General features: G+C 40.8%; 1 protein-coding gene across 13 annotated transcripts in view; it reads right to left on the bottom strand.

The window, feature by feature from the left end:
- LOC128689486 (GAS2-like protein 3) overlaps positions 1-13,379 on the bottom strand; it is a 1,113,234-nt gene that overhangs the window by 116,840 nt on the left and 983,015 nt on the right. For all 13 annotated transcript variants that reach the window (XR_008407186.1, XR_008407185.1, XM_070086395.1 and 10 more), the window contains one exon: positions 6,343-6,567. Coding sequence is in view for 11 of the 13 variants with exons in the window: in XM_070086395.1 (XP_069942496.1) it covers positions 6,343-6,567 (225 nt within the window). In the remaining 2 variants the exon portion in view is untranslated. The remainder of the gene's footprint in view (positions 1-6,342; positions 6,568-13,379) is intronic.

The following is a 13,379-nucleotide window of genomic DNA, read 5'->3' on the forward strand; positions in this document are numbered from 1 at the left end:
AATATACATTTCCCTACACAGAAAAGAATGATACATGCACAATAAAACAATAATAACATCACAGTTACCCTTATTGTGGACTAGGAATTTTTATTGACCTAAGAAAAGCTTTTGACACAGTAGACCACGGCATCCTACTCCACAAACTTGACCATTATGGTATAAGAGGCCATGCGCTTGCATATTTCAAATCCTACCTTACTAATAGGTATCAGTATGTCGCCAATAAAGACACAGCATCATCAACACGGCCACTTGATACTGGAGTTCTGCAGGGAAGTGTCCTTGGTCCCCTGCTCTTCCTCATATACATCAATGATCTTCCAAACGTATCCCAACACCTGAACCCCATTCACTTTGATGACGACACGACTTATGTCATCTCTCGCCCTAATCTTGCCACCCTCAACACCATTGTTAACAAGGAGCTCCTCAAAATATCGACTTGGATGACAGCCAATAAACTTAGGCTTAACACTGACAAAACCTACTATATTATGTTTGGTAGCAGAGCAGGAGTTGGGCAAATTAACATTAAGATCAACAACACTTTAATTGCCAGAAATAATGAGGGCAAATTCCTAGGCCTATACCTCGACAACAACCTGAGTTTCAGCACCCATATAAAACACATAACCAAAAGAGTATCCAAAACGGTTGGGATCCTCTCCAAGATACGATACTACATGATGCAAAATGCCATTCTCACACTATACCACTCATTTATTTATCCTTACCTCGCCTATGCCATTTGTGCTTGGGGATCAACTTCACCAACACACCTAAAGCCAATAATAACCCAACAAAAAGCCGCAGTAAGAATAATCACTAAATCCCATCCCTGGCAACCCCCCCCCCCCCACTCTTCATAGATCTAAACTTACTCCCTGTTCAGTACATCCACACTTAATACTGTGCAATCTACATCTACAGGACCTTAAATTCCAATATTAACCTTGACCTAAAACGCTTTCTTGATAGTTGTGACAGAACCCACAGGCATAACACCAGACACAGACATCTCTATGACATTCCCCGTGTCCGACTAAACCTTTACAAAAATTCAATGTATGTCAAAGGCCCTAAAATCTGAAACTCCCTCCCTGAAAATTCTAGAACTGCAGACACATTCATCAACTTCAAAACTACCATTAGAAAACATTTTACCTCCCTGATACACCCCCTCAACTAATTACTATGTACATGAATACCACCTGGTGGTTCACACTTACACTCACTCACCCATTTGACCATAAACACACAAATATCAATCTTAATCTTAAAATAATGAATCCTAACTAGTCATAAGCTGGCCTGTGATACTCCAATACTGAAACTATGTATTGTGCAAAAACAAAAGCATTCACGTTGCTAAACTCACAAACTAGTATTTAGTCACTTAGCCATAATACCAACTTACCTCATAATTTGTAATATTTTAAAGTTAAGAATTAATCTAAATCTGCCCGAAATGCCCAGCCATGCTAGGTGGTCTATTGGCCCCCTCTGTAATTTGTATTTTAAAACATGTAAACCTCACAATATCCAAATTCTGTAAACTCAGCATTGTAATTCTTATAGAGAATAAACTTGATTGTTGATGATTGATGTGATGGTAGGAGGGCAGAGGATGCAGGTGTTCTATTGTTTGGAAGGGGAATCCCCTTCCATAAAGACTTTAGGTAACAAGTCCTTTTCTGAGGTTACCTCCTTTCTTTGTTTTTTAATGCCACTAGGACCAGCTTGAGTCACTGGACCCCTGTCATGCAAAATATCTGTCCAGAGAGCTCTGTTTCTAGTGTCCCTTTAAGATTTCCCTAAAATGGGCCACAAGTTGCCAATATGGCTTGCAACAGCTGTGTCAGGATAATATTCATCCATAAATGCTAGCAACTTTGTAAACATTGAACACATTTTCTTAATCTTTGACAAAGGCAACTTCCTCCATCTCTCTCCCTCTTCCTCTGAAGGAAATCCCTGAGCTTTGATCTGTTGCTGTTGCAGCTCTGTAATGGTTAACTCTTCATCGTCGTCCTCCACCAATGCTTCCACATCGTTGCCACTAACCTCCAACCTCATGAACTTCCCCAGTGCCACAATAGATTCCACAACTGGCATGGGCTCCTTAGGGTCAGCCCTAAACCCTTTAAAAGTCCCTCTCTTGTACACATTGTGGCCACAATTTTCTCCAAGCAGAGTTCAAAGTCCTGCAAGTCACTCCCTCCCAAGCCTTACCTATAAGGTTTATGCAACTGAGGATACTGAAGTGATCTTTCCAGAACTCTCTTAGGGTCAATTCAGTGTCTGAGGTCACTTCAAAGCACTTTTGGAACACTGCTTTGGTGTACAGTTTTCTGAAATTTGAAATGACCTGCTGGTCCATGGGCTGGAGGAGAGGAGTGGTATTAGGAAGCAAAAACTTCACTTTGATGAAGCTCAACTCCCCTGCAATTTGCTTTTGCAAGTTGTGAGGATGAGCAGGAGCATTGTCCAGGAGGCACTCGAGTTCGTTTATTTCCCAGGAGGTACTGTTTCACAGTGAGGCCAAACACAACATAGAACCAGTCAATAAACATCTCTAGTGACCCATGCCTTAATGTTTGCTCTCCACATCACACACAATTTAGTCTTGTTATTGTTTTTCTTGAAAACACTAGGAGTTTCAGAGTGATACACGAGTAAAGGCTTCACTTTGCAATCCCCACTAGCATTACTACACATCATTAGAGTTAGCCTGTCTTTCATAGGCTTGTGTCCTAGGAGTGCCTTTTCCTCCTGAGTAATGTAGGTCCTGTTTGGCATTTCCTTCCAAAACAGGCCTGTTTTGCCTGTTGGGGTTTTAATTTTACAGTGTCTGTGTACTTCTTAAAGTCCTGCACATATTTTTCAGCCACTTTTTTGTCAGAACTGGCAGCCTCGCCATGCCTTATCACACTGTGTATGCCACTACAATTCTTAAATATCTCAAACCAGCCTTTGCTGGCCTTAAATTCATCAACAGCAGCACTATTTGGAGGCATTTTCTTAATGAGAGCCTCATGCAACTGTCTTGCCTTTTCACATATTATTGACTGAGAAATATTATCTCCTGATAATTGTTTCTCGTTTATCCACACAAACAACAGTCTCTCCACATCTTCGAGTATTTGCAATCTCTGTTTTGTAAGCACACTTGCACCTTTTCCAACAACAGCTTATTTGATTGCCCTTTTGTTACGCAAGATAGCAGTGATGGTTGAATGGGGTTTGTTGTATAATTTTTCCAACTCTGAGGCATGCACTCCACTCTCATACTTTTCTATTATATCCTTTTTTAATTCGATAGTACGCCTCACCCTTATTACCACAGGGTTGGCACTAGAAGCTTTCTTTAGGCCCATGGTGGCTTATTTAGCATTTACAAGCACTAAAAACAATGAAATAATACAAAATATATTGCACGTACGATTGGAATTGTTGTCACTGGCTTTGTAAACAGCGGCACACTGGCTGGTACACGGGGTGAGTGGCCGTGCCTGGTCAGTGCGCCGTGTGGACACGTTCGGGACGAAAGCTCCTAACCAAGATTTTAGGTGTTATCCGAGCCATTTTTTTTTTTAAGCCAAAGCGAGACATTATCTGATTTTGGCGTTAGCTGATGCAGGAGTGAGCCGAGGGTCCACTTTATTATGTTGTGATCTGAGTGTATTGTCTTTGATATGGTTATATTACTTATCAGATTGTCTTTCATAGAGAAGATGAGGTTCAGTGTATTTTTAAATCTTGTTGGCACTCTTACTTGCTAATTTAAGGTGAATTTGGTGCAGAGGTTCAATAGCGTGTGTGTGTGTTGTGTGTGTTGTGTGTGTTGTGTGTGTTGTGTGTGTGTGTGTGTTGTGTGTGTTGTGTGTGTTGTGTGTGTGTGTGTGTGTGTGTGTGTGTGTGTGTGTGTGTGAAATTTCATTTGAGCTCTCCCCTGGGGTGATCTCTGCTAAAACATTATTTGTTAACCCTTCCAGGGTTTTCAACGTACTAGCACGGCTTATGCACCAGGGTTATTCACGTACTAGTACGCCTAAATATGATTTTTGTCGACTAGCACACAGGAATTGGCCAAAAATAGGGCTTAAGTGGGCGGAATTGCCGATGCGCAAACATCGGCAAGACCGCTAACTTCGCGAGAGCATAATTCCACAAGTTCTCCATCAGATTTCATACTTTTGATGTCATTATGATCGGGAAAAGATTCTCTCTCATTTCATAAGAATTTTTTTTTTTTTTTTTTTCCGAAAAATTTTCAACTCTGAGAACAAGTTTAGGAGAGGACCTCTCGACCCTGAAAGGGTTAAACTCCTACCAAACATCTTACTACTTGAGACACCTAAAATGGAGGGGTTGGGAGATTTTTCAGTTAGTGGTCAATTTTCAAAAGCTGTTCCTAGAATTGCTGGGAAGTTGTATCTGGAGGCAAAGTTTTGATTTCGATCTTTACTGCCAAAACTTAGTTATATCATTTGAGGTGTTTAGTAGTACTATACTGAGCAACTATGACGTACAGGCCTTCCCCCCTGTCCTTGTTGCCTGTTTAGTCTGTTGGATCTAAATAGGTTATAACCTGGGATCCATATTTTGTCAAAATGATCCTTTATGAGAGTCTCTGTGAAAGCTGCAAACATTGCATTTGACTCCGTGAGCAGTCCCTTGATGTAAGGTATTTTGTTTGTTGATGGTTCTAGACCCTGTATGTTTGCAAAGATAATTGTTATATTGATGGAATTTAGGGGGGCTTTGTTTGCTGGCATTAAATATTTTCAGTTGGTGTAAGATTTTTGTCATTTCTTGCCACCTTTTTTTTTCTACCTGGCACTAAAAAACCACCTTCTCTGGAGAGGTTTTGGGGGTGTGGGGGCAGTGACCTCCAAAACCCTCCAGGTATACACTCTTTTTATATTACTAATGCGTGTAAAGAGGATTTTTTTTTTTAAGAACCGTACTTGCCAAATATGACTAATGTTGTACTGCTAGCTCTTCACAATACACTTCCTGTTTAACCCCTCGAGTGTCAAAACCCCAAATCCTGAGGTGTATTCTGGTGTCGAAAAATTTTTGAAACAAAAATAATTAATTTTTTCTTATGAAATGAAAGAGAATCTTTTCCTGATGGTAATGACACCAAAAGAATGAAATTTGATTAAAAACTTAGGGAATTATGCTCTCGTGAAGTTAATGACCTCGGCGATATTTACAAATTGACGATTTCTCCCACTTTGAGCCCTATTTTCGGCTGATTTCATTGTTCCAGTCGACCAAACTCATAGCTATTTCTTTAGAACTCCATTTGTTCTAATGACTGAGCACAAGAAACTGCCCATTTACCGATTTCAACTACCCAATAACATGGTCAAAAATTTGCAATTTGGCCAATTTCACACAAATTAAAAAATATGCCAGTTTCAAGGATCCAGAATGAACAATTCCTGGCTCTAAAATAACATTTTCTTTGTTCATCAGTCATGTCTCCAGGCCCCTTTGATATTACTCTTTCTTTCTATTTTGAATTTTTATTCAAACAAAATATAGAAGATTTACTGTTACGCAGACTACTGCAATATTGTAATAGTTGTATAAATAATGTCGACCCTTTCATGACTGCATATTAGAATGGCTAGTTGGACATTTATTGGACAATGACATCATTTGTTTACTTTTGAACATCGGCAAAAATCAAACATTTGCCCTACTTTGAGCTCCATTTCAAGGTTCTTTTCATAGTAAAACCAATCAAAATCACCTCTATTTCTATAATATGTTTTCCATTCTATCAAATAAGACCAAGAAAACAAGAATACAACCATAAATACTATACGAAAATACACCACAAAGTCGGCATTTTAATCCAAAAAAAACGATCTTTTTTTTTTTCATTATTCACAGACCTATTTTCTCACATGTGGGCCTACCAGCTTTCTTCTGCTTGATTTGAAGCCGCTAGAATTTTTGAGTATATATACGTCAAACACTGTTGCTTGTAAGATGTACATATATGACTGAAACAGTCAAAGGGTTAAAGTACATAGTATAGTCGGCTTTCACTTAAAGTTGTTACATTAAAATACTGTACCTTAAATTCAGCCAAGCAGTTGTATTAAACTCGGTATTCTAATAATCTTGCATTGGCTATTCAGCTGTATATTTAGTGGGTTTCAGTTCCTGTTTTAGTCATCCCAAAATATTTCACTTAACCAGAAGCTTTTTCAGATGTGTTACTACAGTACTTAGAACCATTCAGTTAGAACACACACACTTTAATACACACAAAAAGTATCATGAAATATAAAATTGTTCTTGTATTTGGTGACTAACCTTGACTTGCAAGGGATGCTAGTTGGACGTCGCGTCAGGTTAGAAACAGCTCTTCTTATGGAGGCAGGCTTAGGAGGTGGAGTAGGTTTAGCAGGGCGAGGGATGTTTGACTTGGGAGTCTGTGACTGGGCAGAGGCAGGTGGAGTATCAGTCTGGGTGTGGGTGGACTGATTAGGTAAGACCAGACGAGGAACCAGAGGCAAATGTCCAGGTGCTGAGAGTGGCCTGCAATGAGACAACTTATCTTAGATAATTTGGTTAAGTATAACATGGTGGCTGCATTATGCTAACCAACATTTAAATGTATATTAAATTTCTGCCTTTGTACCTTTGAGTTTGTGCAATTTTTATTACACATACTGAACAATATTTAAGAAAAGTAAATCATATTATCATTAAAATAAGCTTCAGTCTTACTAAATCAGCCAAATGAAGCTAAGGTGCAGGAGAATTTCGGTGGGTGGTGTAAATGGGATTAGGTCGGGTGTATCTGAGAGAATTACAGCTAATGATGGAGTAGCAGTAATGTTAAATAATCAATTGTATTAAGAAATGAAGGAATGTGTGTATAAATTCAAGAATTATGTGGATTAAAATAAGGGTGGGATGTGAGAAGTGGGTAATAGCATTTAATGCACCTGGGAAAGAGAGACTGAAAGAGAGAGAGAGATTAACTGATTTTGAGAGAGGTTAGGTGAGGTTAAGAGTGGTAAGAGTGCAAAAGGAGCTCATCAAGGGGTAGAAGACATGGAGGTACTGGGAAAATGGATGGAATATTTGAATGTTGAATGATGATGAGAGTGATTTCTTGCACTGGGCAAGTAGATATAGCATCTTTTAACCCTTAAACGGTCCAAACATATATATATACGTTTTTTTCAACATTTGAAAGTATATAAAAAATGTACATAATTTTTTTTTTCTTTTTACATTTAAAAATGTGTAAAAAAATTTTTTATCTACTTTTTTTTTTTTTGTTATACAGTGGTCCCTCCCTTTTCGTAGTTCTCGGCAATCGTAAATTTCGCCAATCATAGGGGTATTTTCATATAAACATGGACTCGCTTTTCATAGGTTGACTCGCGAATAGTAGTTTGTCCGGGACGCGTAAGCACGGTGTGAGCCGGGGAGGCCTCCCTACCCAGCCTGTCTGGCATTGTTTACCAGTGAGTGAAGGTCCCCTCAAGTGCTCCTACAAAATATTTCAAAATATTCCACTCATTTTAGTGCTTGCAAGTACTAAATAAGCTACCATGGCTCGAAAGAAAGCTCCTAGTGCCAAGCCTGTGGTAAAGAAGGTGAGAAATATGTACAGTGACAAAGTCTTGGGCCATTTTAGGGAAGTGTTAAAGAGACGCCAGAAACAGAGCTCTCTCCACAGTTATTTTGCGAGACAGGACTCCAGTGACTCTCATGGTGGTCCTAGTGGCATTAAGAAACAGAGAAGAGAAGTAACCCCTGAAAAGCAATTGGTACCTGAGGTGTTGCTGGAAGGGGATTTCCCTTCCAAACTGTAAACAATCTAATCTCTCTCCTCCTCCAGTCTCCCATACACTAAGAAGAATCTCCAATAAAGGTAAGAGTTATGCTGTTAATGTTTCATTCATCATTTCCCATTGTATTGTTTATGTACTACATGTATATTTCATGTAAAAATTTTTTTGTTTTAATACTTCTGGGTGTCAGGAACGGATTAATTGTATTTACATTATTTCTTATGGGGAAAATTGATTCGCAAATCGTAAATTTCGTTTATAGTAGCTCCTCCAGGAATGGATTAATTACGAAAAACGAGGGACCACTGTATTTGAAAATATGTAAAAAGCACAGATCTACTTTTGGAGCACTATAGATTTGAACGTTGATCTATTTGGACCGTTTAAGGGTTAAGAGCGAGGAACCCGATACAGGTGTGGGGGAGGGTGGAGAATCTGGTACTCGTAGAGGGAAACTGTCCTGCTTCTTTGTAAGTCGAGTCTTGGCCATGGATGTTAACAGTATTTTCTGATTTTACTCATGGTCCCCCTGCTCTTCACTGAGATAATTGCACATCCCCTCATGGTAATGCTAAGAGTACAGTGGACCCCCGGTTAACGATATTTTTTCATTCCAGAAGTGTGTTCAGGTGCCAGTACTGACCGAATTTGTTCCCATAAGGAATATTGTGAAGTAGATTAGTCCATTTCAGACCCCCAAACATACACGTACAAACGCACTTACATAAATACACTTACATGGTCGCATTGGGAGGTGATCGTTAAGCGGGGGTCCACTGTATTTCAGTATTATGTAAATATGATACGGCATTTTATTTTCAAGATTTTTGTTTACCAAGACCATCATCTATAGACCAAAGCTGAATTGATAGTCTCTGGTTGATGAAATGAGTTCTCCATAAAATGCTGTAATCTGCATTGTTTTATTTATGCAACATCCCCTCATATTCATAATTGTGCAAGTTTCCTACAGTGTGTGTGTGTGTGTGTGTGTGTGTGTGTGTGTGTGTGTGTGTGTGTGTGTGTGTGTGTGTGTGTGCACTCATCTAGTTGTACTCACCTAGTTGAGGTTGCAGGGGTCGAGTCCAGGCTCCTCACCCCACCTCTTCACTGGTCACTACTAGGTCACTCTCCCTGAACCGTGAGCTTTATCATACCTCTGCTTAAAGCTATGTATGGATTCTGCCTCCACTACATCGCTTCCCAAACTATTCCACTTCCTGACTACTCTGTGGCTGAAGAAATACTTCCTAACATCCCTGTGATTCATCTGTGTCTTCAACTTCGAACTGTGTCTCTTTGTTGCTGTGTCCCATCTCTGGAACATCCTGTCTTTGTCCACCTTGTCAATTCCTTTCAGTATTTTGTATATCGTTATCATGTCCCCCTTATCTCTCCTGTCCTCCAGTGTCGTCAGGTTGATTTCCCTTAACCTCTCCTCATAGGACATAACTCTTAGCTCTGGGACTAGACTTGTTGCAAACCTTTGCACTTTCTCTAGTTTCTTTACATGCTTGGCTAGGTGTGGGTTCTAGACTGGTGCCGCATACTCCAATATGGGCCTAACGTACACAGTGTACAGGGTCCTGAACGATTCCTTATTAAGATGTCGGAATGCCGTTCTGAGGTTTGCTTGGCGCCCATATGCTGCAGCAGTTATTTGGTTGATGTGCGCTTCAGGAGATGTGCCTGGTATTATACTCACCCCGAGATCTTTTTCCTTGAGTGAGGCTTGTAGTCTCTGGCCCCCTATACTGTATTCCGTCTGTGGTCTTCTTTGCCCTTCCCCAATCTTCATGACTTTGCACTTGGTGGGGTTGAACTCCAGAAGCCAATTGCTAGACCAGGTCTGCAGCCTGTCCAGACCCCTTTGTAGTTCTGCCTGGTCTTCGATCGAATGAATTCTTCTCATCAACTTTGTCATCTGCAAACAGGGACACTTCGGAGTCTATTCCTAACGTCATGTCGTTCACAAATACCAGAAACAGCACTGGTCCTAGGACTGACCCCTGTGAGACCCCGCTGGTCACAGGTGCCCACTCTGACACCTCGCCACGTACCATGACTCGCTGCTGTCTTCCTGACAAGTATTCCCTGATCCATTGTAGTGCCTTCCCTGTTATCCCTGCTTGGTCCTCCAGTTTTTGCACTAATCTCTTGTGTGGAACTGTCAAACGCCTTCTTGCAGTCCAAGAAAATGCAATCCACCCACCCCTCTCACTCTTGTCTTACTGCTGTCACCATGTCGTAGAACTCCAGTAGATTTGTGACAGGATTTTCCGTCCCTGAAACCATGTTGGCTGCTGTTGATGAGATCATTGCTTTCTAGGTGTTCCACCAATCTTCTCCATGACTTTGCGTACTATACATGTCAGTGACACTGGTCTGTAGTTTAGTGCTTCATGTCTGTCTCCTTTTTTAAAGATTTGGACTACATTTGCTGTCTTCCATGTTTCAGGTAATCTCCCTGTTTCAATAGATGTATTGAATATTGTTGTTAGGGGTACACATAGCACCTCTGTTCCCTCTCTCAGGACCCATGGAGAGATGTTATCCGGCCCCATTGCCTTTGAGGTATCTAGCTCACTCAGAAGCCTCTTCACTTCTTCCTCAGTTGTGTGTACTGTGTCCAGCACTTGGTGATGTACCCCACCTCTCCGTCTTTCTGAAGCCCCCTCTGTCTCCTCTGTGAACACTTCTTTGAATCTCTTGTTGAGTTCCTCGCATACTTCATGGTCATTTCTTGTTGTCTCTCCTCCTTCCTTCCTTAGCCTGATTACCTGGTCCTTGACTGTTGTTATCCTCCTGATGTGGCTGTTACACAGCCACATCAGATTGTGTGCGCGTGTGTTAGTTACCATTTTGTCCTAGGCACATGTCGATTAGACACTAGGTCTGTAGTGTGTGTGTGTGTGTGTGTGTGTACTCGCCTAGTTGTACTCGCCTAGTTGTGGTTGCAGGAGTCGATTCACAGCTCCTGGCCCTGCCTATTCACTGGTCACTACTAGATCACTCTCCCTGCTCCACGAGTGTTCGTGTACTCACCTAATTGTGGTTGCAGGGGTCGAGACAAGTGTGTGTGTGCGTGTGTTTTTACACTTCATTAATAATAATAATAATAATAATAATATTTTATTTTGACATGATAAATGTTTATAATAAGGAATATAATAGTTGGGTGTACATGCCAAAAGCCCCTTTATATGCAGAGGATTTTGGGCAAACGTAAAACTAACTTAAGATTAATAAGGCAATAAGAGTACATATGGTCATCAGACAATTTACAATGAATACAAGAGAATCGAGTATTCTATTTGGCCATGCTATATGGCTTTAATAAGTCTTGTAGAGAGGACATACACTTTAGATTATTAACCCTAGGCAGCCACAGTGGAGTGATTAACATTTGAGGTGAATGTAGATATCGAGAGTAAGTATACATGTATATCGATTTTATTGATGAGAAAGTTTTACCTATGTTCATGATATTGAGCAAATGCATGTATAGTTTTTACATATGTGTATATGATGGGCTGGGATAGGTTATGGAGATAAGGTGTTTTTTAACCGTAGTTTTAAAAATGCTAGCTGAGTCAGTGGTTCTGGAGATTTCTGGTAGGGAGTTCCAGATTTTGGGCCCTTTAATGTACAGTGGACCCTTGGATATCAGCTGTTCCTGTTATCGGCCAACTTGGCCGTTTTTGCGGTGACCGGCCATTTCGGACGTGTTCGTCCACCGGCTGGGGCCACCTGCACGCCAATCTGGTTGTCTCAGTGTGTGAGGAAGCTTCTGCTTGTACATTCAAACATTTTGCTTGTTTTCCATTTTTTTTTTTATTTTATTTTTTTTTGCAGTGCAACTGTGGAATAAGTAACCATGGCTCCAAAGAAAGTTCCTAGTAAAGTTCCTGTGGTAAAGAAAGTGAGAAACACTATGGAATTTAAGTGTGAATCTGTTCATAAATATGAGAGTGGTATGTGGGTGCTGGAACTTGCCAGGATGTATGGGAAAAACAAATCTACCATTACATCCATCCTGGCAAAGAAAGAACAAATCAAGGACACTAATGTTGTGAAAGGAATAACTTTTATAACGAAACAAAGGTCATCAATAATGGAAGAGATGGAAAAGTTGTTATTGTGGATTAAGGAAAAAGAATTAGTGGGAGACAGTGTTGTGGAATCTGTTATTTGTGAGAAGGCAAAGCAGTTACACGAGGATCTTCTACAGAAAACTCCTGGAACAAGTGCTGCTGGTAGTGAATTTAGGGCCAGCAAAGGCTGGTTTGAGAGATTTAATAAGTGTAGTGGCATACACAGTGCTGTATGGCATGAAGAGGCTGCAAGTTCTGACAAAAAAGTGGCTGAAAAGTACATATAGGAGTTCAAGGGCTATGTAAAGACTGAAGGATTCAAACCCCAACAAGTGTTTATTTGTGACGAAACAGGCCTGTTTTGGAAGAAAATGCCAAACAGGACTTAAATAATGCAGGAGGAAAAGGCACTGCCAGGACACAAGCCTATGAAAGACAGGCTTACTCACTTGATGTGTGCTAATGCTAGTGGAGATTTGAAAATGAAGCCTTTACTGGTGTATCACTCAGAAAATCCAAGAGTGTTCAAGAAAAACAATGTCACCAAGGATAGATTGTGTGTGATGTGGGAAGCTAATCAAAAGGCATGGGTCACAAGGCAAATTTTCAGAGTGTGGGTTAATGATGTGTTTGGCCCAAGTGTGAAAAAATACCTCCTGGAAAATCAGTTGCCACTCAAGTGCCTCTTGGTACTGGACAATGCTCCTGCACATCCTCCAGACTTGGAAGACCGAGTGTTTAGGGACTTCAGTTTCATCACAGTGAAGTTCTTGCCTCCTAACACCACTTCTCTCCATCAGCCTATGGACCTGCAGGTCATTTCTAACTTCAAAAAACTCTACACAAATGCAGTGTTAGAAAAGTGCTTTGAAGTGACCTCTGACACTCGGTTGACCCTAAGAGAGTTCTGGAAAGATCACTTCACAATCCTCATTTGCATAAGCTTGGTAGGTAAGGCTTGGGAGGGAGTGACTTCCAGTACTTTGAACTCGGCTTGGAGAAAATTGTGGCCAGGTTGTGTCCAAGAGAGGGATTTTGAAGGGTTTGAGGCTGACTCTGTGGCACTGGGGAAGTCCCTGGGGATGGAGGTGAGTGGCAAGGATGTGGAAGAGTTGGTAGAGGACCACAGGGAAGAGCTAACCACTGAAGAGCTGCAAGAGCTTCAACTCGAACAGCAACAGACTGCAGCCGAGGAATTTGCTTCAGAGGAGGAGGAAGAGGGAGTGAAGGAGGTGCCTTCTTCAAAGATTAAAGAGGTGTGTACAATGTGGACTAGGGTACAAGCTTTTGTAGAGAAACACCACCCTGACCAAGCTGGAACAAGCCATATCTGCAACATATTCAGTGATAAGACCCTGTCCCATTTCAGGGAAATCTTAGAGATGTCAGAAACAGACCTCTATGAGCAGATTTGTTGTGAGACAGGGATCCAGTGATTCTAAAGCTG

The sequence above is a fragment of the Cherax quadricarinatus genome, chromosome 18 (assembly GCF_038502225.1).
Source record: "Cherax quadricarinatus isolate ZL_2023a chromosome 18, ASM3850222v1, whole genome shotgun sequence".
Classification (NCBI taxonomy): domain Eukaryota; kingdom Metazoa; phylum Arthropoda; class Malacostraca; order Decapoda; family Parastacidae; genus Cherax; species Cherax quadricarinatus.